A 23,651-nucleotide genomic window follows, 5' to 3' on the forward strand; every position below is an offset into this window, starting at 1 on the left:
AATATATATACAGAAATATCACTGGGAATATACCTCACACAGCATAAATCGAAAGCGAAAAAAACTTAAACCAAAAAAGAACCTCCTCAACAAATCTAGTCATCCTCATCCTGGTTTAGTTAACCTTTTTTTTTTTCTCTTTTTCTTCTCAGGTATCATATTCAAATATTTTGTCCTTGCAAACATCCCCTGTCCCATCCCCAACCACAACAGAGGTGCCAAATACACACACCCTACCCTAAAAAAAGTAAACCCTCTATCCATAAAACCAATACTCCGCCGCATATTCCACACTCAAAACCCCTCCATCCCCATCATTCCCCTTCCACCCCTCGCACGTCGGTGGCGCCTTGCCCCCCGCCGTCCCCACACGATAAACACTCTTCGCCTTACCCAGACTCCCATCCACAGCCGCAAGATACAACCACGGCACGGCGCCCCAACTCTGCCTGCCCACGCCCTTCATCGCACCCTTGGGCGCGGGGACACCGGAGATCTTCTCGACGGCGGCGTGGCCGTCTGCCTGAAGGTCGAAGACGGGGACGCCGGTGGAGTCGAAGAAATGGTAGCCGGCGATGGGCATGTCGTTGGGGCCGAAGGTGAAGGGGTTGGCGATGCCTACTTGGGAGCCTGGGGACGAGGAGGGGGAGTTTTGAGGGTAAGGGGGCTTGGAGATGTGGAGGGCGACTCGGGGGAGGAGGGTGAGGAGGAATGGGTATGTGGAGGCGAGGCAGGAGGCTTCGAAGAGGGTTGCGAGGGCGCCGGTTGCTTTTGGTTTGTCGGTTGATGAGCTGGAGGGGCAGGTGTAGTTCTGTAAAGAGAAGTTTGTTAGTATAGATAGTATTTAAAAGTATATATATATATATATATATATTATTGTCGGGGAATTAATTTGTTGGCTTTTGGTTTCCTTTAGTTCCTGGGACGGATAAGGCGTGGTTCTCTGCATTCTTTGCAGGGTTCCCTTCCGGCCATTTCTTTGTTCTCTTCCATTTTGTGCATATCATCCACGCCCATGACACCCATGCATCGGAAAATAAAACAGAACAGGGGTCCAGGAAAAAGCAAAAAAGAAGAAAAATAATGGAACAGACCACAGAACAAACAATCCACGTGTATGGCGATCCTTTAGAAAATATACGGAGTAAACAATAATAAAATATAAATATTTACCTGAATCCCCCTTCCAATAGTAACATGCAACAACTTCTGTCCCTTAGGCACAGCCGGCAGCGGCTCATCTGTCGTTGGTAGTCTTGCTCTTGACATGTCACAATTTGGTAGCGCAGGGTTTTTATGATGCTTCCTGGCTTCCTTGATCTCTTTAGCCACGGTTGAGTAGAATTTGGCAGTATCTGGGGACCAGCCCGAGGGGACGGCGAGAGCGATTGAGGCCGTGGAGGCTAATGAGGCTAGGAGGAGAAGGAATTGCATTGTGTTTGTTGCCCCTTTAGGTCTCCTGTTTTTGTATAGACTGAGGTGGGAGGAGGAGGAGGAGGAGGTGGTGGTGGTTCCGAGATAGTAGGTGGAAGGCAATAACAATGGCTACTAAACGGGTTTGCTCGGTAGGATGCTGGCAGATAGAGAGTCGTGGAAATAGAAGGAGAAATTCGTGACGGTTATATCGTTAGAACTGACTAGCCTAGCTATCAGAAGGAGCGAGGTATAAGAAATGGATATCGACAGAAGAAAATAAAATATGATAAAAAAAATGCAGAAAGCGGGAGGAAAGGAAAGTAAGAAGATGGGCACAAAACGGCCAAAAAGGGAAAAAGAGAAGGAAAAGAAAAAGAAAAAGAAAAGTAAACACCAAACAGTAGTGGAGGAAGAAGGGAAAGGAAACAAAAAACAAAACACTCAGAAGAAGATCGAGGAGATAGATGGACAAATCGGTCAATGGTTAGATGGAGAGCAACGGAACCAGCGAGAGAAGGAATGGGAAACAGATCGTCCATCCCGAGTTATATACATCGTGCAGACGCCCACGATGCTGCCCCAGTCAAGCCCTCAGTCCCACAGGCCCATGGCGCATCGTGCACAGGTACCACCAGCGCAGTCCACACAGTCCTCACAGTCCTCATAGTCCTTACAGTCCACAGACTGCCATCCATCCATACATCCATTCATCTCTACCCCACAACCGCCGGCGAAGGATAGGCCCCACCTCAGCGGCTCCACCCCTGCCCATTTAGAGTTCTGGTAGCTTCGAGCGTTCCCGCCCTGGAATTAGAAACACGCTACTCAATTGGGCCTAGCGGAATGTGAGAACCATGGTTCTGATCTTATTTTAGGACGCGCTAACCAGATCTTGGTTGCAGGGCTGGCTTAGGGCTGGCGCTTAGCCCGATCTGTGCTTGGCTGCAGGTTGGGGGAGAGGTTGACGCCGGCTTGCTTAATTTAAACCCTTGGATATTTTGCCTGGCGCGACTGGTGAGCAAAAAGCACATAGCCAAGCCAAGCCCTGGTGCTGCACCGGATTCCCTCAGTTCATGCAGTGGGCCACAGTGAAGTATTGAGAGCTTGGGGATGCTGACTGGCTCGTTACGAGAGGAATTAGATCAATCCTTGGGTGGCTGGGGATTGGTGGGTATGATGGATTTATGAGCGAGGAAAATATCAGCTTTACTTTGACGCATATCATTGGTACGTTTAGCCCTCATGGACCCTGCGGTTACGAGCCATTGCATGATTATTATGTGTTGACGGTGCAGATGTCAGCGCTCCCGCGATAAAAACTACGTCCTGCATTGTTTCTCGGAACATTATCATGGATTGAAACCGGAAATAATACTTTTATACGAAAACATCAACTCTCATATATCTAATACCGAAACCAACCTACCTGGTAACCTGAAGATCTCCGGTCTTACAATTGTTTAATCAAGAGGAGTGTCAGCTTTCAAAAGAAATGGAAACAAGCACCTCGCTGATAAATGATACAAACCTATGCTCCCACATTTCTTATCATCCACGTTGGTGGCTCTTTGGCGAAACCAAACCCTGATGATGGCTGAATATCTGAATACCCCCAATTGACAAGGCTCACAACTGAAAACAACGGGGCGGGGGACACGGAAAAGTGTGCAGCTATGAACACGGAGCAGCAGAGCCAAGATCGCTCTGGCCGCGGAACAACCAACCTCAATGCTAGGTGCTACGGAGTAGCTGTGATGTCCTGTACTCCGTGTTGGTTATCCTAATCGGACTACATCTGTACTCCGCTAGTAGATCGTGGTTGAGAAGATATCTCTGTCGCTGTTCCTCCATGGAGACATTCTGTAACCAATAGGCTGAAAAATAATAGAAACAAACATGTAACCTGCCTTCGCGGACTTTGCGCTACACATCCACATCAACATATACTTACATGTACTCTCGACACTGATAAAAGCTAAATAACAACGACGATCGACGACCGAATGTGGAGGAACGCCATGTTCACACGCACACACACTTAAAGCTCCATCCCCATCACATATACATATTCCATGCCTCTGATCAATTAAATCCATCAACCTTGCCTTACCCGCGCCCGGCACGCTCCCGATTACAACGCGAGGGCACGGATTTCCGAAACGGTAGACCATATGATGGAATAGCCTACCGCACGAGCCCTGATATTGTTTTTTCTCCAAAATCTGTCGAAAATATCAATCAACATCAAACATTGGTTCCAAGTTGCCTGTCTCCTACATCTCACTATGATTAAACATTAAACATGCTACTCAAAATAAAATTTTTTTCTATTCCCCGGCAATACATACGGAGTGCGTGGACATGGAACGTAGATGTTTGATGGAGGAATTTTATACCCCACCATTTTCATTTCTCGTGGCGCCCACCTGTTTGGTTTGCGTGTTAACAGTAGTGTACATGTACAAGCATTGGTGTGACGAAGTTACATTGACATTGATGTCAATTGATCTCTTTTGTCAGATGGGGGACTGGGCCTGGGCCAAAGAGGTGGGAGGGGTCCGCTGTTTCCCTGCCACACAGCCCGAGTTTCTTCCAATATGTACTCCGTACGGAGTACTGAGTATGTTACCTACCCAGTACAGAGGAGCAATAATTCTGATCTTCTGTTAACTTATTCCAAGGAGTGACAATAATAATAATATTAAAATTTTACTTAAATATCTCCCATCCATCCACCCGCCCACCGGTCCATTTCCGCGGAATCACCTCAGGTTTTTTCTGCGCGCTCCGCCACCTTGAGAAAAACTGGCAGTTGAAATGTGTAGTTATCCATACTCCGTACATCCCCCAGCGCTTAAATCTTTTTTGTGAGTGTGCCATCGTCGTCACGGCCACAAGTGATTAGCTCCAATAAGGCAAAGCCTATTCATAACGCTCAATTAGATAATAGTTAACCCATAGACTCCCTGGAAAAATGGGGACCCGGAGTGACCACTGGGGGAGGAGGGGGGCCCCCCGGGGCCCCCGGGGGGGGGACCGCGGAAAAGTGGGAGATGTGAGGATCCTGAAGTCTGGGGAGGGAGAACTTTTCATGCCCGTCTATCTATCTTCATGTGGTTGAGAGGAACTATGCTAGTATGTGCTTCCTTCTCCCAAACGCTGACCTCAAGATAGGCATCTCCATCTCCTTCCTCTCTAGAGTTCATCTTTTGCCTCCCTAGTAGACCCTCATTTTAACTAACATATATTAGTAGTTACTACTGTGGATGGCGAGCCGCCTGCTGAGCAGATTTGGACACATTGAACATGGATGGGGCTCAATGAATAGCAACTGAATCCAGCGCATATATTTCCCCCCGCCCTGCCTCGTTCATTATTGAATAGCTAGCTAAGAGGAGCTGAAAGACTAGTTGACTTTCTGCTGGGCGGGCAGCAAGAGAGAAAAGAAACATTGAAATGTCGGGTGAGACCAACGGCCAAGCAAGACATTACGTCAAGCTAGTTAGGAGAAATGAAACCAAACGAAACGAAACGTTTTCAAAGTAGAGATGTTATGCTAATGCTAATAGGAATCGATATTGGCGAGGGGTCTTGCTAGGGCTAACTAAGCCATCCTATGTTATGCTACGCTATGCGATGCTGCTGGCGCTATTTCCTTAAACATTATCTTTTTTTCTTTCGTTTCTATTTATACTTCACAAGATATGTGGGTTAATATACACCCGTGGACAGTGATAACTTCACTGGCTTACGGTTATCTTCTCGCCCAAGCCTGCTCAGCTGAAAGTAACGACGTTACGCTCTCGAGCTATGAGAAGGAAGGGACGACAAACATTGAACTACGTAGTAAATATAAGCTAGCGTTTAACTAAGTTACGGGGGTTTGATTTAACTAGCTTTACTAATTAGTGGCAAAGCTTCCTAGGGTTGGGGGGAAGGGCCTTCAGTTAACTAACCATCAAGAACGAAATAGAAACATCAATTCAATAATGAATGAATAATTTTCCGTCCTGAGCGACTCATGATTCTCGGTGATATTGAAAGGCTGCTTGGGGCCTATTGTCTGTACCCTGTACTCTGTAGCTTCTTCCGTTCATGTAATCTCCTTCTCGCCGCCGGACTTGTAAAACTATCCTTGTTAATTCATAGCAAGGGAGGTTTACTTTGAGCAGGGAATAATCGTTGAATTTCATGCAGAAGAAATTTTAGCTCAAGGCACAGATGGTTGGAAATAGCAACCACTGAATTATTGGCCTCCCTGTGTATAATCCGTACTCTGCAGCAATTCCAGAGATCCGTCAATCATGCAATGCATTTTAATACGTCAGATTTTGTTTGCGCAGGCACCCATCCCTGTTCAGATCCCCATGGGTGATTTTACGAAATTTACCGAGCGGCCAGCTTCTTATCCTACAAGAAGCGAGGAAGGCCACGGAAGCCAGCGCACAGAAAACCCTGGCATGAGAACGCCCATGCGACGAAATGACGTGAATGAAGAGGAGACTCTAGCTGGGCGCGAAAATTTTCGTTGTATGTTTTTTCACTGGCCGGCGCGTGATGTTTCAACGGATCGGTTTAGGATGGACTCGGCATTGATGATGATTTGAAAAGATTCGCCAACAGGCCATACATATGTCGTAGATGGATTCTGCGAAGGGAGAAGTTGCCCATCTGCCCATATGGTTGCTTTTTTTTTTCCCGCTGTTTATGATTGATGCTTGCGCGGATGATTTCTCCGCTATCGAAACTGAAACTGCAAGCGCCAACGCTCAAAATCTCATTTCTCGCCAATCCTGCTGGCGGGTTAGTCAGGCTGCAGGGTCCACCGCGCCAAGAGGTGTCAAACAGGGTTTGTCCCTTTGGGCGTCAGTCTAGAAGAAAGCGTCCTAGTTCATTGGTTATTAAATGTTAGTCAAGTCATGGAGGTGAAGGCCGGGGGATAAGCGAACGCTTCCGGATTGACTCTGGGTAAAATTGGGCGGTTCTAAAAATAAATTGAAGCTCTCGTCAGAAAAATGGAAACCGCCCTATTCAATCTATTCAAAAAGTAGATCGTGAACATGGTCCTTCTCATAATTAGGAGTGAAAAATAATAATAATAATAATAATAAAAATAAAAATAAAAATAAAAAATAAAAATAAAATACAAAATGACAGCAATCATAGTAGACAAAAAAAACAAAACCTGGGATGTGTGTGGTTCTTGATGTCGCCCGGGCTCGAACCGGAGACCTTGAGTGTGTAAGACTCACGTGATAACCAACTACACCACGACACCGAGTAAACCTTAAATTCCAAGATTTTTAAGGGCTAAAATATGAATATATGAATGAAATCATCGGATGAAAATGGCGGGTAGAAGATCAGCCGTTGATACTCCAAATGCTTAGAAAATGGTTGGGTTAATAGAGCTATCTCACGAGAGAATCTATCAAGAGAATCAATCAAAGAGCGAATTGATTTCTTATTCCTTGGCAAAATTAGCGCGGGTTCAAGCTTTTAACGGGCAGTTTTCGGCTCTGAAAAAATAAAAATATAAAAATATAAAGTAAAAATAAAAGTAAAATAAAACATGACTTTTTCCATCAGCGGCACAAACAAAAATACTGTTCTTGAAAACATTTGCCATTGCTGGATTATACGAGTTCTTCAAGGGCCAGTGGTTCCCATATCTTTATGGATCGTTATGAGAAACAGCGGCTTGAGAGGAGTCATACCTACTACTGCTTTTTAAACTATCTGATATTTAAAAGGCTATCAGCGTAGATAAAAAAACATGACAGTGAAAACATGAAGGAGAAAGTGTTAGGTACGGTCACACATAGTTACTTATATTTTGGCCATTGTTAACTGTCATCAGTATGATCGTCAGCACTAGAATTGGCAGGGGTGAAATGTCGACCTCATCGCCGACTTCAAACATCCTCCGCCATCACCTCACCCAATCACCCATCGCCGTCAAGATCATCGTCGCGATCAACCTGCAAATTGTCATGTTTTGATTTCTTTTTGACAGAAATGCACTGGAAAGCAACAGGATCCAGCCATTGATACCGGCGGTTTAGCTGGTAGTGCTGCCCTTCCCGTGAGACAGTTCCTGGGGGGTGAGCGCTCCTCCAACGGCAATTCTACATAAAATGGGCTCAAACCGCTTGATTGGGATGTTACCTCGAGGTCCAATAATCCGACGATTGGCCATCCTCACTCTCTCCCTTTGTCTCTTGTTCGCCGGATTCCAGCGTACGCTCGGTCCAAATTCACACCCTATCCCATTGTCACCAGCTCTGTCACCTCGCGGGATCCCAAACTTCAAACGTAAAGTTCAATCCTGGAATAAACTTCGCGAGCTTCTGGAGTCAAACACACCAGGAGTCGATGCGCCGAAGCGGCTAAAGAGGGTAGCCGAGGTTATCTTCGATCCCACTGCGGATTATGTTCGCCCGGACCTCCTATACATGCCCGATGCAGACGTGGAACAGATGCAGAAGGTCCACCAAAAGTTCGTTGGGATAATCAAGGCTGATACCCTGGGGCTGCATTTGGTTCATGAGAGAGGCACTCGGGGGATCGTTTCCGCTGCGACTAGCAAGTATCTGCCCACCCTGCTGATATCGCTGCGCATGCTCCGGCAAAGCGGCACCCGGTTCCCCGTGGAAGTTTTTGTTGCTTCGAAAGATGATTATGATGCCACTATTTGTGAAGATGTACTTCCAACGTTGAATGCCAACTGTATCGTAATGTCCGATATCCTTGGAGCACACACCAACTATAACCTGGAACGTTACTGGCTGAAGACATTTGCAATATTGTTTTCATCCTTCGAGCAAGTTCTCTGGCTAGACGCCGATTGTTTCCCCTTGCACGACGCGATCGAGCTCTTCCAGTCCACACCATTTACAGAAATCGGACTGGTAACATGGCCAGACTTCTGGGTATCCAGCGCATCTCCATATTTCTACAACATCACCTCCCATCCAGAGGAATCCTTATCAGAACGAGCGTCCACCAACGGCCGACAACTCCTAATATCCAAGAAAACCCACGCAAAAACCCTCCTGCTCGCAAGCTACTACAATTACTACGGCCCAACCCATTACCACCGTCTCCTCACCCAGGGTGGGCCAGGCGAAGGCGACAAGGAATCCTTCCTAGCCGCAGCCTCAATCCTAAACCAGCCCTTCTACGCCGTCAGAGAACCCATCCGCTCCATCGGTCGCCGTGGTCCTGACGGCAAAATGACCGGCTACGCTATGGTCCAGTACAGTCCCACGGAGGACCGCAGGCTAACCAGCGGCGGGATAGATCGCGCAAGGGATCCCAATGCTGGAGAAGCCCCGCACCCGTTTTTCATCCACGTTTCGCAACCGAAAATCAACCCCGTTGACCTTTTCATGCTTCGCAAGAAACGCTATAGACTCGAGTCTCCCATCCGTGGGCCGGATGGGAAGCCGACGCGCGCATGGGTTGAGGAAAAGGAGACGGTTGATAGCATTGGCGGTACGAAGGTGGAGCGTCAGTTCTGGGCGCAGGTGGTCTGGACGGCCTGTAACATACAGAGGATGGGGTTTAAGGGCTGGAAGGGTACAAGGGGTACGTGCCAGCGAGCGAATGAGTATTTTGATGCGGTTTTCCCCCCGGAGGCAGGTTCTAAGGGTTGAAATTTGGACTATTCATGCTTGTGTTTCCTTTTTGTCCAGAGCCTGTTTGGGTAAGGATGGTCTTAAGGGTTGATTTCCTTGCTTGATGTACTACTGTACCTAACTCATGTGCGTTTCCCTATTTCATCCTCTTGTGCATTTGGTAGTTTGTGCTATCTGGTCATACGTATCTCCACAGTTGAGGCCGACCAACTGGTGTTCGGGATGGGTCCGTTTTTTCTGCATCGCAACAATTTGATGCGTGTATAAGTAAAGGTAATGGTACGTTGTCCATTACTTTTTTTTTTTTTTTTTTTTTTTTTTTTTTTTTTTTTTTTTTTTTTTTTTTTGAAATAAGAGCTCACTGGAAGTGGCTCTGCATATGGTAGGAAGTTACGCGTTAGACGACCCAGAAACTTTGCTTTCAGCCCTTCGTTCTCTTCACACCCTGGGGTTGGTTGGAGTAGGGTAAACAACTGTTTGACGAGAATATTGTTTAGCATATCCGCATGCTAGATAGCTCTAGTCTCGTTTACGGGATCATTCCATCAAACGTAAGCTTATCCGCCTCCGTCCTCCCTTTCCATGTCTTCCGCCCGAGGATCCATCTCAGTATACAGTCCTCAATAGTCCCAAGTCATTGACAAATAGATCCTCAACCCGAGAAAGACGTCGTTGCCTCCCATCAGTACGGCAAGTACCATCTTCGTTATACCGCTCTAAATGAAGAACGGGAGCAGAACTCTCCCAGTGGATGATGTCAAACACCTTGCCATGTTGGAGACATTGGAAACAAAGGAGCTAGTACTGTTCTTGGGCAGAGCACATTAATCTTCTCATCCACCAGTAGTTGCATGTATGACATGACCATTATCACCAGGACTGCAGCTGGATACTCGCACGAAGGTTTATACAATGCAGGGGCTGAAACCCAGTACAGGGTTATATATAAATGGGTTTTGTTACTCTGTCTGCGCCTAGCAAAGATACCATTGCTTGCCCTTTCTTAACAAAATCCAGTCAAAACTTGGATTCTTGTCATGAAGAAGACAAGGAAAAAGAAAGCAGAGAAAAAAAGGAAAGAAAAAGAAATGCTGGCGTATGTTGGTAGTTCTGATAATAAGCGGGGGAATCTTGGCCAGGCGCATGGCGATAAATAGATCTGTCAATAAGGTAGGAATTGTCCTCCATGCTTAATAGCTTTATCTTCACAGGCTTAAATAACTTACCTCGAGTCTTGAACCAACAATTTTCTACGGAGCACTCGAAAAGCCATGCATCCAGGCTTTCGTTGACAAGTGGGATATTCCAAGGTTCAACACCAAATCTTAGCAGCGCTATTGAACCAAGGAGGACACAAGCAACCCGCGTTCATTCAGCCAATTGTAAACTCGTTGACACGATCTCGACAGTCGGGCCAATAAAGAACAATTAATCATACGAGCGCGAGAAAATGGACTGGCCTGCGCCACCTCAAGAATTCAGAAGCCAAACACAAATAACCCGCCGTAGGTGACTGGACAATAGGTTTCACGCCAATTTATCCTTTCCTACTATGTATGGGGTGCTGATGCATGCATCCGAATATAAAATGAGACTCCAACATCTTCCAGCTGAGATATTGATCCTTGTCGCGGAGTATTTCTTCGATCACGCAGGTTCCTATGTGGTGTCAGACCTGAAATCTTTCCGACTCGTCTCCAAACGCATTGCTGAGATTACAACTGCAGCCCTCAATCGACATACACAGGTTGTAATCTCAGCGTTGTCCCTGCGGACGCTGACCAAACTAGAAGAAATCCTGAAACATGAACATTTTGCGACGACGGTCCGCAGACTCAAGTTCTCCGTGGCGTATTATGATGCCCTCCTCGCGCGGGATTTTTCCTTATTCGCCAGATACATGGTTGACCGAGAATTTCAACTGCGCAGGCAACTCTGCAGCGAGATTAGACAGTGTACCAACAGCCAATTTTCTCTTGCCTCGAAGGAGTGGCGTGCCATGGGCTTTGGCTTCTATGACCAGGACAATCCCACTCATTATCAAAGTCTCCTCAAAAGAGGGTACAGCAATTATTGCCTTCTTTTCAAAGATCAGGAAACCGCTCGGCATGATGGTTCATACATGGCCCGACTATCTTCCCTACTGAGAAGGTTTTTAGCTTTGGAGCATATCGTCATCACGGACAAGGACGATAACGCGTTGGGCCTTAGCCCTGACATAGCTAAGGACCCCTCAGTAACCATCCGTGCTGGTGAATGCGAGCGCACATTACCCCAAGAGTGGTGTGATAGGTTACTGATAAAGTTCTGTTCCCGGCCGTCGCACTGGCAATCATGTTTTTCATGTGTCGAGCTCCGCGCCAAAAGAATTCGTCATTTCACGCGACATCCACCTCCAGTAGGACTGCTACCTTCCATCTTCGCAGTTCTTGAGCATGCAAACATCTTTCCGAAACAATGTCGCCTGGAGGTGTCCACACCTGTCAATTTCAAAACCCTTGAGATGTCCTCTGATCAGCTGCTCTGCGTCAGTCGCGTTGTAGGCAAGGCAACAGATTTATCTTTGGGGTTTTACAGCATAGATCGACATTTCGGGCCTGCCGACTCATGCCGGGATGGCGACAATATTGGGAAACAACATGTCTACAATCTCACCAGTGCCTTTCTCAATACGGATTCCGTCCAGTCAGTCAAGATAGACACGTCGCTTTACTGGTTCGCAGCGCGTGAACAGTGGGGGGATGTGAAGCTGGCAGACATCCTCCCATACCGTGAACGGCGCTGGCCGAATCTCAATGCCATATCTTTGACGGTCGAATTCTCGGAACGGGACCTTATACAGCTCGTGGAAGAACATAAACGATCGCTCAAGGTTATTCATGCTCATTGCATGTGTCTTCCTTCGGCAACGAAAGAAAACCTGGTAGAATACATGAAATATACAATCGGGCCTCGCGTTGAAGAAATCCTGATTTGTGAGCCCGCTAGAGTGGAATTTCGTCGCTTTTCTGAATATAGAATTCGCTATTCGCCGCGGGGTCATCGACATGTTTTTTCCGTTTGATTTACTCACTACTACCTCTCCCCCTCCCCCCCTATAAAAAAAGGGGTGGCCGCCTGTTGTTTTCTTCTGATTATATATGGGAGGTACGGAAGCAGAGGGATATCTACAGTTTTATTTTAAATTCCCTTTGGCCGCCATAACGGCCATGAAATTATAGTTTCAATTGGGATTAATCTTAGCGGGATATTAAAGGAAGAAGAGGATGAATAATCTAATATCAGATAAGCTTGGTCTAAAGAGCTAATATTTCGTGAGCAGTAAATATTGTCCAGCCATAAGCCTACAGATGATTTCAGCGAAGAATGCACGGGGCTGTTTTTCGTTGAATGTTATATATGTCCTTACCATACGTGCAATCGGGTCGTGTATGTAGTAGGGGTTGCTGAGTCACTCTTAGGGTAGTGGGCTTCGGGGGTGCTCAGGTTTTGAACGTTATCAAAATAGTTAATGGTTTACAAATTATGACAATCACATATCGAGATAGCTAGTGCGTAAATTTATGATCGTAGATACCTTAGAGAGGCTAATGTTCGCTGAATTGAGCTTTGTACATCCATACTCAGTTAAATGGTGACCAACAGCTCAATTAGGGCCAAGTAATTCACGTGATATTGACCCGATATCACGTGATCCTATACTCACACAAGGGTATGAATATAAGCTAGTCTATATTAAGGTTAGTACCATGTTGCAAGCTCCCAAACTTTTTGCCCAAAAGAGCAGGAACTGACTTTTGGCTGGGAAAAACTTCATCTTCGCCTAATCCAGTCCATTTAACTCCGCGAACAACTCTACCCTCACATTCATATACCCTCTTTGCCCGGCTGCGGGTACCTAACCGAGACCGAAATTTTGATCGCGTGCTGAACGATCACGTCTTGCGAGGGTAGGCCAGGAAATCCGTTCTTTTTTCCTTTTTCATTCCGTCCCCGTCGAAAATTTTGCGTGGATTTTAACTCACCAGACGAGTGAATAATTTTCAATTTCCACTGAAGGCTCGTTTGCTGCCCATTCGCGATTTTCGCCAACCTGCCTTCTTTTTCCGCTCCAACGATTTCACAGAATATAAAGAAAATATGGCGTTTGGAGCTCCGCGTGGACGGGGTGGAGCCCCCCGGGGCCGTGGAGGTGATCGGGGTGGACGTGGTGGACGTGGTGGTGGGAGAGGTGTGTATCCAATAACAATTCCGCTCTTTGAGAACATTCTCTGTCTGTTCCTGTTGGAGTGGACATGTGCTGGTTTGCTTTAATGCGACCACGCACTTTGCGCCGTCATGAAGCTGTGAAGCAGAAATTGAAACGCAAAACATATGCGGGATGCGAAGAAGCCCTTGACTGACGTCGTTGTTCCCTCCCATTGCTAGGCGGTTTAGGATTCTCGGACCGTGGTGGTCGTGGCGGTGGTCGCGGAGGTAGAGGCGGTGGTAGAGGAGCCCCTCGTGGCCGTGGAGGTCGTGGAGGTGGACGAGGCGGCGGCCCCGGCGCCAAGGGCGGTGCCAAAGTTATCATTGTAGGTTTCTCATGATGAAATTACTGGTTTCTGCCTTTGAAACAGTTACCCGTTCCGATGGGATACCATATGTTCGTGCTTTTTTATGCACGCACGAAGCTTACCAATATCTCGCCCTAAAAAGGAACCCCATCGTCACCCCGGTGTCTTCGTCGCTCGTGGTGGAAAGGAAGATCTCCTCGTCACCAAGAACCTCACCCCAGGCGAATCCGTCTATGGCGAGAAGCGTATCTCCGTCGAATCAACTGAACCTACCGCCAATGGTGAAACTCCCGCTGCCACCAAAGTTGAGTACCGTGTATGGAATCCCTTCCGCAGCAAGTTGGCCGCTGGTATCCTTGGTGGTCTCGATAACATCTACATGCGCCCGGGCTCGAAAGTGCTGTATCTCGGATCTGCCAGCGGAACCTCTGTCAGCCATGTCGCTGACCTCGTCGGCCCTACTGGAACCGTCTACGCTGTCGAGTTCTCCCATCGTTCCGGCCGTGACCTGATTGGAATGGCTACTCACCGTACCAATGTCATTCCCATTGTCGAAGACGCACGTCACCCCCTTCGCTACAGAATGTTGGTCGGAATGGTTGATGTAATCTTTGCAGACGTTGCCCAGCCTGACCAAGCCAGAATTGTGGGTCTTAATGCCCATCTCTTCCTTAAGGCGGGTGGTGGCGTTATTGTCAGTATCAAGGCAAATTGTATCGATAGCACAGCGAAGCCTGAGGTCGTGTTCGCCAAGGAAGTCCAGAAGATGAGAGAGGAGAAGATAAAACCCAAGGAACAACTCACACTAGGTTAGTATTTCTCTCACGTCTTACCCTTGTACCTCTCATTTGCATGCCTTCGAATGCTAACAACTTGGCTACAGAACCCTTCGAACGTGACCATTGTATAGTTGCTGGTATCTACCGGCAAACCTGATTAATGCTTTGGAATTGGGTTGGTTTCTGCTGTTTTGATGCATTTCTTTTTGAATCTTTCCTGGCTCTATCTCCCTTGTTGGATTTCCCGTTTTATGCGATTTGCAATCTCCGGCGTTTGAGTGCGTTTCCAGATAAATGCTTTTGTGGGCCGCAGTTTATCCTATCCATGTATGATGTTTTCACAATTTTCCTGTCCGTTTTCCTGCAGTCCTTTACTTTGTTCATATTTCTCGATATTTCTCGAGTAAATCAAAAGAGGTTTATTTCTTTCATGGCTTGGTTGGACTCCTCCTTGGTGTCTTCATATGGCCAATTGGAAATGTCATATTGCACTGTACACTATACCACTATGTTGGAAAAGCCGTTCAATTGACATTTATTAAGCATAACTCTGCCCGGATGACACTGTGCTCGCGATCCCTCGAAGGAAGCCCCTGACAAATACAACGTACATGTAGAACCAGTCGAAAAGCAATATGCAATAATAAACCTTACCCTGACCCCTTTCGTGCAAACCGACAGCTATGGCCTCCCAACCGGCGTGCTCCCGGCCCAATTTTTAAAGAGGGAACGAACAGCAGTTATTGGCGTTCGGGCGTAAGTCCGAACCAGCTACGGACCCAGTGGGATTGGGTTCCGCACATACGGGGGATCATCCGAATACTTTTTAGGATAAATGATCAAGCAAGCACCATCCACCAGATACCGGGAAATGCTACTGATGGATTGGAAGTAAACACAAGAGACAATCTCAGCTGTCTATGATTTATTCTAATCTGACTGGCCCTGCGTATATCCAACCGCACCCACTCTCGCGCACTTTTGTCAGTATTCTTACCCGCGAACAGCGAATCCGATCCCCTCATTCCAAGATTCTGAGCAAGGTAGTTTAAGTACTGTACATTTAACTTACAACATACAATCTAAGCCCAACAGAGCCACAATGCCCACTGCAATCCTGATAACCGGCGCCGGTGGCTTCGTCGGCCAAGAACTAACAGCGGCCCTCCTCAACACCACACCCCCAGACACAGCCCTAACCATCACAGACGTCACCTCCGCCCCTCCCATCCCCGCTAGCGCTAGCAAACACGCCTCCCGCGTAACCTCCATCCAAGCAGACCTAACCTCCCACGCAGCCGTAGACTCCCTCATAGACCCTTCCTCCTCCCCACCCCGGCGCTACGATGTCGTCTACATCCTCCACGGCATCATGTCTAGCGGCTCCGAAGCCAACTTCGACCTAGGCATGAGCGTAAACCTGTTTGCAACGCACTATATCCTCGATAGGCTGCGCAGGACCATGCCCGGCGTCAAGGTCGTATATACCTCTTCGCTTGCGGTGTATGGACCCACAGCGCCCGGGTTTGTCATTACAGAGCGGAACATGCCCCAGATGCCTACGTCGTCGTATGGGATGGAGAAGATGGTCATTGAGCTGATGCTGAACGATTACTCGCGGCGTGGGTACTTAGATGGGCGGGTGGTTAGGCTGCCGACTGTGACGGTGCGGGCGAGGGTGCCGACGCAGGCGGCCAGTAGCTTTGCCAGTGGCATTTTGCGCGAGCCGCTGAATGGGACAAAGAGCATGTTACCTGTCAAGAAGGAGACGGAGCTGTGGATCTGCTCGCCGTATACGGCTGTGAGGAATCTAATACATGCGAAGGATGTGCCGAAGGAGGCGTTTGGGGATTCGCGGTCGGTGAATTTGCCCGGGATTAAGGTGTCTGTTCAGGAGATGTTGGATGTTTTGGAGGAGGTTGGTGGCAGGGAGAAGAGGGCGCTGGTGGAGGAGAGGTATGATGAAGATGTTGATCGGATTGTGCAGGGGTGGTCGGTGAATTTTGATATTGCGTGGGCGAAATCGTTGGGCTTTCATGAGGATATGTCGTTGTTGGCTAGTGTGCGGAGGTATATGAGGGAGTATGGTAAAGATATCAGTACAGAGATATTTTAATATGTTTCTTTCTCCAGAAGGGTTCTCAGGAGGGACTGGAATACAGAGTTAGGAAGATAAGTTAGCTTCTACAACACTAATGCTCGAATACAGCTGCTATAAAATGAACCTAATACTTCAAAAGTGGTGCTTTACAGTCTACAGGTCAGCAAAGGGTGTAGTATATAGTGGATGATGAAGCACGTATGCCGCCCAAGTCGGTCACTGTGTGAGAATCGTAGAAAAGGACTAAAAACAGAGGTGTTTGTTAGGGGATATGGAGTGTGAGCGGGAGTTGGATCCCTAAATACTATAGGAGTGGTTTCTAACTAAAAGGCGTAGATCGTTCTATTTTCCAGTTGTATTACTTAGATAGGACGGAGTAGGTGAGTTCGAAGCTAAAGCAAAAATAAGAAACAGTACATATGTATCTCAAATAATAATTAATTAGTACGGTCCACGGTCCATACGTTCACAGACAAGAATAATGAGTAGATGTAAAGAAATGGTAAACCAGAACCACTCGCAATAAAGCCCGTACTTCTCTCAGTATTATTTGTTTTAATTCAGGGTCCTCAGCGGACGACATTAATGGAAAACGGGCCCCTATGGCAACGAAGCATATTCGTTGCGGGCAGTTGTCAGATGCATCGCGGTAACAAGGACATAAGATATACAAGTTTGCACCACCGAAAACGTCTATCAGAACTCGCCAACTACCCGGTTCAAAATGAAAATTTTTCCATCGTGCATGGCGCTCGCGCTCTCAATGTCCCATAGACACTACACCAGTGGCAGGTGGCCGACTAATTACCATTTGGATCCTCTTGATTCTGCTCGGAGAACCATCCAGCCCTTGGCTTGGGACCAAAATGATGAGATCGTTGGCCGAGTTGCACAGGGTCCCATGCCAGACAGAGCCTTGAACTTGCTGGTTCTACGAATGAAAAGTACCAGCCTTCATGAGCGACTCGACTAAGTCGGGTAACCCAAATCTTGCGGCCATTAGAAGAGCTTTCAAACCCTTCTCAATCTTGAGGCCTTCTTTTCGGTACTTATCCGCGATCATGATGGCTGTCTCCTCCTGATATTGCCAAAGCGCGATGTTCAAGGATTTGATGCCAAGGTGAGACGGGTCCCTGAGGTCGATACGGCCATTATCCAGTAGTATTCGGGCAAGTTCGCTGCGACCCTCCGCTGCCGCCTTGTATAGCATGAAGTGGTCGTCAACTCTTCCTTATGTCTTGGCTTTCAAAAGAAGTTTACCATTCCCCAACGCTCTGCCTTTATCGTTGAGTAGAGGGCGGTAGCTTTTGCCCACCGCTTCGGGGATCGGCTCCAAAACGCAAAGTTCTTTTTGCTGGCGTTCATTTCGAAGATCATTGAGTAGGAAGACACGAATGGGAGTTTTGTTGTTGGGTAAGTGATAATCAGCTATATATTCTCGGTCATTTGAGCATCTTACCGTCGATTTCCCCATATAAGCTTCGGCAGTTGCAGAGTAAACATTTTGCATTTGTTCTTTCATATGGGTAAAGCCAGGAAAGGTAAGAAACGGCTCCACACCGTCGTCTCTAATGAAGGAAACCCCAACGACAAGATGAGATATTCCAAAGGCCGGCTTGGGGGAAATATTATTCACCAGACGGAATGGGAATACCAATTGCGTTGTTGCCAAATGGACCAGAATGCAGATATTATCGGCGTGAGCTTGGAATCCTCCTCTTCAATCTTGAACACAGGGCCAGGCGGTAGCAATGACATAGCTTCATATCGGTTTCAATCAGCTGTTAAACAACAATGGTGTTTCGACTTCGTTCTTCCAGGTGGAAGAGGACAGGCGGAACATGCGCAGCTCCGCAAACAAAGATTCAGCTACTTTGACCACTGTAACGCTAGCATACGCCTTTAAGGGAAGAATCCAAATGAGGTTTCGGCAACTCCCAGCTAATCAATCAAAAATATTATGCCAAAGGGATCCATCATTTGCCACAGGACATTTGGCATGCCCGTACAGCGGCGATTGTCACCATTAATAAAATTCGATCACCGCTGCTAGTAGGCCGCCTAATAGACTTCCGTATCTTTAACAAAGACTGAGGAGAGGATAGGGAATGTCGGGACGGGACGACAACGAGCGAATGAGAACCTTGGAAGCGAGCCAGATCACGGGTCATCAAGCGGTCATGTGACTTCGGAAGCTCTGCATATTTTGACTTTCCGAACATCAACTTCGTTCAACTCTCTAGGCTGAATATCCTATACATTATCCACGCTCCCTAGTCCCGCACCGCTCTCTATTCTCCTTCTACTTCCTCTACCATGGCATCCCGGCGACTGGCTTTGCACTTTAACCAGGCTCTGCGTAGCCGCGCAGCCCTGAAAGCCGTTCAACCCGTAAAAAGAGGCTTCGCAACTCCTGTCACTCTTCCCGCCACAACCCAATCGACAACCCTCTCAAATGGCTTAACGGTGAGGCATTGGAATTGACTCAACGGAGATAAATCGATGCTAACCTGTGTAGATTGCCACTGAGTACTCGCCATGGGCCCAGACGTCGACCGTTGGCGTGTGGATTGATGCGGGAAGCAGGGCAGAAACCGATGCGACCAATGGAACCGCACATTTCCTCGAGCATCTTGCCTTCAAGGTCGGTCATGCCGCCGGGTTTAACGATCACCTTCTCTCCTGTGAACTTGTCGCTGATCGGTTTATAGGGCACCAACAAGCGATCGCAACATCAATTGGAACTTGAAATTGAAAACATGGGTGCACATCTCAATGCCTACACCTCGGTACGTGGCGTCATTTAATCATCAAACACTTCAATAAACGAAGCAACATAAATTGATGGCTCTATTGTTTCACTTACAGCGAGAAAACACTGTATACTACGCTAAATCCTTCAACGCCGACGTTCCCAAGACCGTCGATATCCTCTCTGATATCCTCCAAAACTCAAAACTAGAGCCTGCTGCAATTGAGAGGGAACGGGATGTCATCCTTCGGGAGCAAGAGGAGGTTGATAAACAACTTGAAGAGGTTGTATTTGACCATCTGCATGCGACCGCTTTCCAGAACCAGCCACTGGGACGAACTATCCTCGGCCCCAAGGAAAACATCCAAACCATCAAGCGGGAGAACTTGGTGGATTATATCAAAACCAACTACACGGCTGACCGCATGGTCCTTGTCGGTGCTGGTGGCATTCCCCACGACCAACTCGTAAAGCTGGCTGAGCAACAGTTTGGCTCCCTCCCTAGCCAACCCCCTAGCTCTGCTGCTTCTGCCATCGCCGCTGAGCAGAAGCGCACCCCCGACTTCATCGGTTCCGAAGTTCGCCTCCGTGATGACACTATCCCTACTGCCAACATTGCCCTGGCTGTTGAGGGAGTCAGCTGGAAGGACGACGATTACTTCACCGCTCTTATCACTCAGGCTATCGTTGGTAACTGGGACCGTGCCATGGGTAACTCCCCGTACCTTGGCAGCAAGCTCAGCCACTTTGTCGGCCATCATAACCTGGCCAACAGCTTCATGAGCTTCTCCACCAGCTACAGTGATACTGGGTAAGTTTCAGCCAATTCTGCTCTCTGTTTATCCTTGCGTTTAGCATGCCACTAATATTCCTCCCACTCTAGCCTGTGGGGTATCTACCTCGTCTCTGAGAACCTCACCCAACTCGATGATCTCGTCCACTTCGCCCTCCGCGAATGGTCTCGCTTGTCATTCAGCGTGACTGAAGCTGAAGTCGAGCGCGCCAAAGCCCAACTGAGGGCATCCATCCTCCTTTCTCTCGACGGCACCACTGCCATCGCCGAAGATATCGGCCGCCAGATCGTCACCAGCGGCCGCCGCCTTAGCCCGGAGGACGTTGAGCGTGCCATCTCCGGAATCACCGAGAAGGATGTCATGAGCTTTGCCCAGCGGAAACTGTGGGATAAAGACATTGCCATCAGTGCTGTTGGTAGCATTGAGGGTATGCTCGATTATCAACGTATCAGAGCAGACATGAGCCGGAACGTTTCATAGTTGTAAAAATAAGCAAAAGAAGAACAAATGAGAGAAGGAAGGCCCGAAGAACAGCTGCTCTCCGCAATTCCAGCGCTCAAACACTACCCACACACTAATCCCGTTGTCATTCTGGATGCTGTTTATTATTGATATTCCTTTACTTTTCTGCCTGTTGCTGCTGTGTGTTTGATGATTTTTAGATAGACTTAAGGGGTGGAAGGGTGGGGAAAGATGGATGAGAGAGATGTTGTCGTGTTTTCATTGTACAGTATGGACATACCTATCCACTGATATACTCAAAAGACCTGTTTCCTTTGTTCAATCTCACACATGTTCAATTATTTTCCAGCCGAAAATGCTTACTGGCGTAGGATACATCAATCTGTGTAAGAAACACCGTGAATTTAACAGCATCAAGGCCTCCATTTCCCGTAGCCCCTCCCATATTTGGTCCTAATGAGCAACGGACGCCGGTCACAACTGATATTTTAAGTAACACATTTAGGGCCGGATTTACCGTCGTCACGGACTTCGTGCGTAGTTAGGCTACTTCTGTATTAAAATCAAAAATGACTATGGCGGACAAATTATCCAACCGACTACCTACGAGCCTACGATAAGTTGCTATAAGTTGCTACTGAATTTCCCAATCAGGAAAAGGAAACATTCGGCCCGGAGTTAAAATATTGCATTTAACTTTCGGACTCCGCTATTCTGCTGCAAGTTTTTTTCCCAAGTACTACAAGATCAACTTAACCCAGCCATTGATTATTAAACTGAGCCGCAACGCGCTGTAAGATAATAATATATACACAACCTTCATCAGCACGACGACAAGGGGTTACGAGGATATTTTTTGCGTATGAGCGGTTTCGTGCGAGTGGGCACGGCAAACCCACCGCCACAACTCAAACTTCTGGGAGATTAGGCCGAGGCAACACTGCTGCAGAAGCGGGATATGTGGGTTGAGCAGCAACACATCCTGATGTCATCGAGTTCTTTGGCAATCCACGGGTGGCCATTTGGAGAGCATGGCATAGAGATATATATTGTTGATTTGTAAGTCAAATAATTTATGTTCTCATGTTGCCATTTTCCAAGATAAACCTAGGCTGAGAAGGTAAAAAAGAGAGACAACGAACCTTTGATCTCTGTTGTTGGTACAGTTAAAATATTGGTCTTTTCTGAGGACTTACCCACCCATGTACGTGTGGAAACATATTTTGCAAAATTCCAAGTATAAAAGGAACCAAATCTCCCATCAATTGAGTTCAGACTCTTCACATAAATATCCCTCTTCATCCCACCTAAAAATCGCTTTCCATCTACCACAGATAGCTCCTCTAGTACTTAGGAACACAACGCTCTCACATTCATAATTCCCCACCAAACACAAACAAAAGCATACAACATGGCTCCCCAAAACAAAGCCCTCTGCTTCTCCAAAGTCCCAACCGAATACCCTGTGCCGGGCGAGCACCTAACCATCCAAACGGTCACAACGGACCCCTCCGCCCCCGCCCCAGAAAATGGCATCACCGTTCAATCTCTCTACACCAGTTTCGACCCTTACATGCGTGGCCGTATGCGTGATCCTGGCACCAAATCATACTCTCCAGCCTTCGACTTAGGAAAGCCTATATACAGCCGCTCCATCGCTAAGGTTCTCGCGTCCAACGACAGCAAGTACAAGCCAGGCGACCTCGTCGTCGGTTTCCTGCCCGTACAGGAATACGTCGCCCTGCCCCCCGCGGCCCTGGCAACCGTACAGCCGCTCGACAACCCCCTAGGCCTCGAGGATATCCGCGTCTTCCTAGGCCCGCTCGGGATGCCCGGACTGACGGCGTACTCATCTCTCATGGAAATCGGCAAGCCGGTCAAGGGCGAGACGATCTTCATCTCCGCCGCGTCGGGTGCGGTGGGACAGGTCGTGGGCCAGTTGGCGAAGCACCTGGGTCTGAAGGTGATTGGCAGCGTTGGCTCAGATGCCAAGTTGGATTACATCCTGAAGGAACTGGGCTTTGACGGTGGCTTCAACTACAAGAAGGAGAAGCCGTGCGATGCTCTGGCGCGACTTGCGCCGGAGGGGATCGATATTTACTATGAGAACGTGGGCGGGGAGCATCTCGAGGCAGCGATCGATGCGATGAAGGATTTCGGCCGTATTGTTGCCTGTGGCATGATTTCGCAGTACAACCTGAAGCCACAGGACAGGTACGGGGTTAAGAATATCTTTATGGTTGTTTCGAAGAGGATTACTATGCGTGGGTTTATTGTTGGAGATAAAGGGATGGGTGATAAGTGGGCGAAGGAGCATATGGAGACAGTCTCGCGGTGGATTAAGGAGGGCTCGTTCAAGCCCGTCATTGCCGAGACGGTGGGCATTGATAACGCAGCGGCGGGCCTGGCGGGCATCTTCCGTGGGGAGAACTTTGGAAAGGCCGTCTTGAAGTTCCAGAAGGTTTGTTGAGATCCTTATTCTCTTTTGTGTTCAGCGCTCGTGTTCCCATTTCTAGCAATACCTGGATTTCATGGATTGTCAATATCTAACCTGCTCTTTTTGATAGTGATCATTAGACCTTTTCGGAAGCCAAGATTTAAGTAGATGATTGTCAATCGGAGGCATTGTTTCAGAGTAATGTTATTTTATTGCTCCCAGCTGGCGAAAAATGACCGGCGTGGTTGGCTGCATGCAGGATGAAAATCCATTTTGAAGATCTTAACTTAAAGCATCATAACTAGTTGGCTTAATTAATAATGATTCTCATTCGTTGCATATCAACCAAATGTATAGTACTGTACAAGCATTGTCCAAATAATGGGCGTTGTTTATGGAGTAGAGCTGCTCATGAGAGGGTAGACAAAGCCATAGTTACTAGCAAATTCGGAATTTCTTTCGGGCAATAGGGATGAGAAACCCACTTATTAAATTCTGTCATTTCCGCCTCTCCCCACCCATATCAATCCACAAAACAACAACTCTCTCTCCAACTCCCCGTTGACTTGGTAATACGTATGTAAGTAACTCGGCTTAGCTTAGTTCTCCCCTTGATCATATCTACTTGTAGCCTCCCAGCGCTAAGCCTCTTTTGTCGCCTCCAATCCCGGATTATCTCGGCTCCGAAGCCTAGCTGCCGACCAATCACATGCC

The 23,651-nt window shown here is 47.6% G+C and overlaps 11 protein-coding genes and 1 non-coding gene across 12 annotated transcripts; 8 read left to right on the plus strand and 4 right to left on the minus strand.

Annotated features, from left to right (window-relative positions):
- Positions 1-125: 125 nt before the first annotated feature.
- Positions 126-2,097, minus strand: BDCG_04907 (malate dehydrogenase). The gene is made up of 2 exons (XM_045420550.1): positions 1,174-2,097; positions 126-811 (listed from the first exon to the last, which is right to left on the minus strand). Exons 1-2 carry the CDS (start codon positions 1,432-1,434, stop codon positions 257-259), a joined length of 816 nt encoding a protein of 271 aa, XP_045276637.1. The 5' UTR covers positions 1,435-2,097; the 3' UTR covers positions 126-256.
- A 3,593-nt stretch (positions 2,098-5,690) lies between these two features.
- BDCG_04909 (uncharacterized protein) lies at positions 5,691-6,250 on the plus strand. Its single transcript, XM_045420551.1, has one exon. The coding sequence runs from the start codon at positions 5,721-5,723 to the stop codon at positions 6,021-6,023; it is 303 nt and encodes a 100-aa protein (XP_045276638.1). The 5' UTR covers positions 5,691-5,720; the 3' UTR covers positions 6,024-6,250.
- Positions 6,251-6,620: 370 nt separating this feature from the next.
- Positions 6,621-6,694, minus strand: BDCG_17039. The gene has a single exon. It is a non-coding gene; the product is annotated as a tRNA-Val (tRNA).
- Positions 6,695-7,004: 310 nt separating this feature from the next.
- Positions 7,005-9,358, plus strand: BDCG_04910 (alpha-1,2-mannosyltransferase). The gene is made up of 2 exons (XM_045420552.1): positions 7,005-7,225; positions 7,277-9,358. The coding sequence occupies exon 2, from the start codon at positions 7,554-7,556 to the stop codon at positions 9,072-9,074; it is 1,521 nt and encodes a 506-aa protein (XP_045276639.1). The 5' UTR covers positions 7,005-7,225; positions 7,277-7,553; the 3' UTR covers positions 9,075-9,358.
- Positions 9,359-9,583: 225 nt separating this feature from the next.
- Positions 9,584-12,670, plus strand: BDCG_04911 (uncharacterized protein). The gene is made up of 2 exons (XM_045420553.1): positions 9,584-9,607; positions 9,723-12,670. Exon 2 carries the CDS (start codon positions 10,609-10,611, stop codon positions 12,118-12,120), a length of 1,512 nt encoding a protein of 503 aa, XP_045276640.1. The 5' UTR covers positions 9,584-9,607; positions 9,723-10,608; the 3' UTR covers positions 12,121-12,670.
- Positions 12,671-13,196: 526 nt separating this feature from the next.
- BDCG_04912 (fibrillarin-like pre-rRNA processing protein) lies at positions 13,197-14,548 on the plus strand (the record flags this gene model as incomplete). The annotated part of the gene is made up of 4 exons (XM_045420554.1): positions 13,197-13,287; positions 13,485-13,630; positions 13,755-14,421; positions 14,496-14,548. 4 exons carry the CDS (start codon positions 13,197-13,199, stop codon positions 14,546-14,548), a joined length of 957 nt encoding a protein of 318 aa, XP_045276641.1.
- A 945-nt stretch (positions 14,549-15,493) lies between these two features.
- On the plus strand, positions 15,494-16,507 carry BDCG_04913 (alcohol dehydrogenase; the record flags this gene model as incomplete). The annotated part of the gene is made up of 1 exon (XM_045420555.1): positions 15,494-16,507. The coding sequence occupies one exon, from the start codon at positions 15,494-15,496 to the stop codon at positions 16,505-16,507; it is 1,014 nt and encodes a 337-aa protein (XP_045276642.1).
- A 916-nt stretch (positions 16,508-17,423) lies between these two features.
- BDCG_17040 (uncharacterized protein) lies at positions 17,424-17,702 on the minus strand (the record flags this gene model as incomplete). Its single annotated transcript, XM_045426206.1, has 1 exon — positions 17,424-17,702. One exon carries the CDS (start codon positions 17,700-17,702, stop codon positions 17,424-17,426), a length of 279 nt encoding a protein of 92 aa, XP_045281054.1.
- A 21-nt stretch (positions 17,703-17,723) lies between these two features.
- BDCG_17041 (uncharacterized protein) lies at positions 17,724-18,002 on the minus strand (the record flags this gene model as incomplete). The annotated part of the gene is made up of 1 exon (XM_045426207.1): positions 17,724-18,002. The coding sequence occupies one exon, from the start codon at positions 18,000-18,002 to the stop codon at positions 17,724-17,726; it is 279 nt and encodes a 92-aa protein (XP_045281055.1).
- Positions 18,003-18,014: 12 nt separating this feature from the next.
- BDCG_04915 (uncharacterized protein) lies at positions 18,015-18,398 on the plus strand (the record flags this gene model as incomplete). Its single annotated transcript, XM_045420556.1, has 1 exon — positions 18,015-18,398. One exon carries the CDS (start codon positions 18,015-18,017, stop codon positions 18,396-18,398), a length of 384 nt encoding a protein of 127 aa, XP_045276643.1.
- Positions 18,399-18,717: 319 nt separating this feature from the next.
- Positions 18,718-20,977, plus strand: BDCG_04916 (mitochondrial-processing peptidase subunit beta). The gene is made up of 5 exons (XM_045420557.1): positions 18,718-18,958; positions 19,011-19,136; positions 19,204-19,281; positions 19,361-20,055; positions 20,128-20,977. The coding sequence occupies exons 1-5, from the start codon at positions 18,809-18,811 to the stop codon at positions 20,516-20,518; spliced, it is 1,440 nt and encodes a 479-aa protein (XP_045276644.1). The 5' UTR covers positions 18,718-18,808; the 3' UTR covers positions 20,519-20,977.
- A 4-nt stretch (positions 20,978-20,981) lies between these two features.
- Positions 20,982-23,547, plus strand: BDCG_04917 (oxidoreductase). Its single transcript, XM_045420558.1, has 3 exons — positions 20,982-21,559; positions 21,630-22,961; positions 23,068-23,547. The coding sequence occupies exons 2-3, from the start codon at positions 21,912-21,914 to the stop codon at positions 23,068-23,070; spliced, it is 1,053 nt and encodes a 350-aa protein (XP_045276645.1). The 5' UTR covers positions 20,982-21,559; positions 21,630-21,911; the 3' UTR covers positions 23,071-23,547.
- Positions 23,548-23,651: the final 104 nt, after the last annotated feature.

Source organism: Blastomyces dermatitidis (assembly GCF_000003525.1).
Source record: "Blastomyces dermatitidis ER-3 genomic scaffold supercont1.5, whole genome shotgun sequence".
NCBI lineage: Eukaryota > Fungi > Ascomycota > Eurotiomycetes > Onygenales > Ajellomycetaceae > Blastomyces > Blastomyces dermatitidis.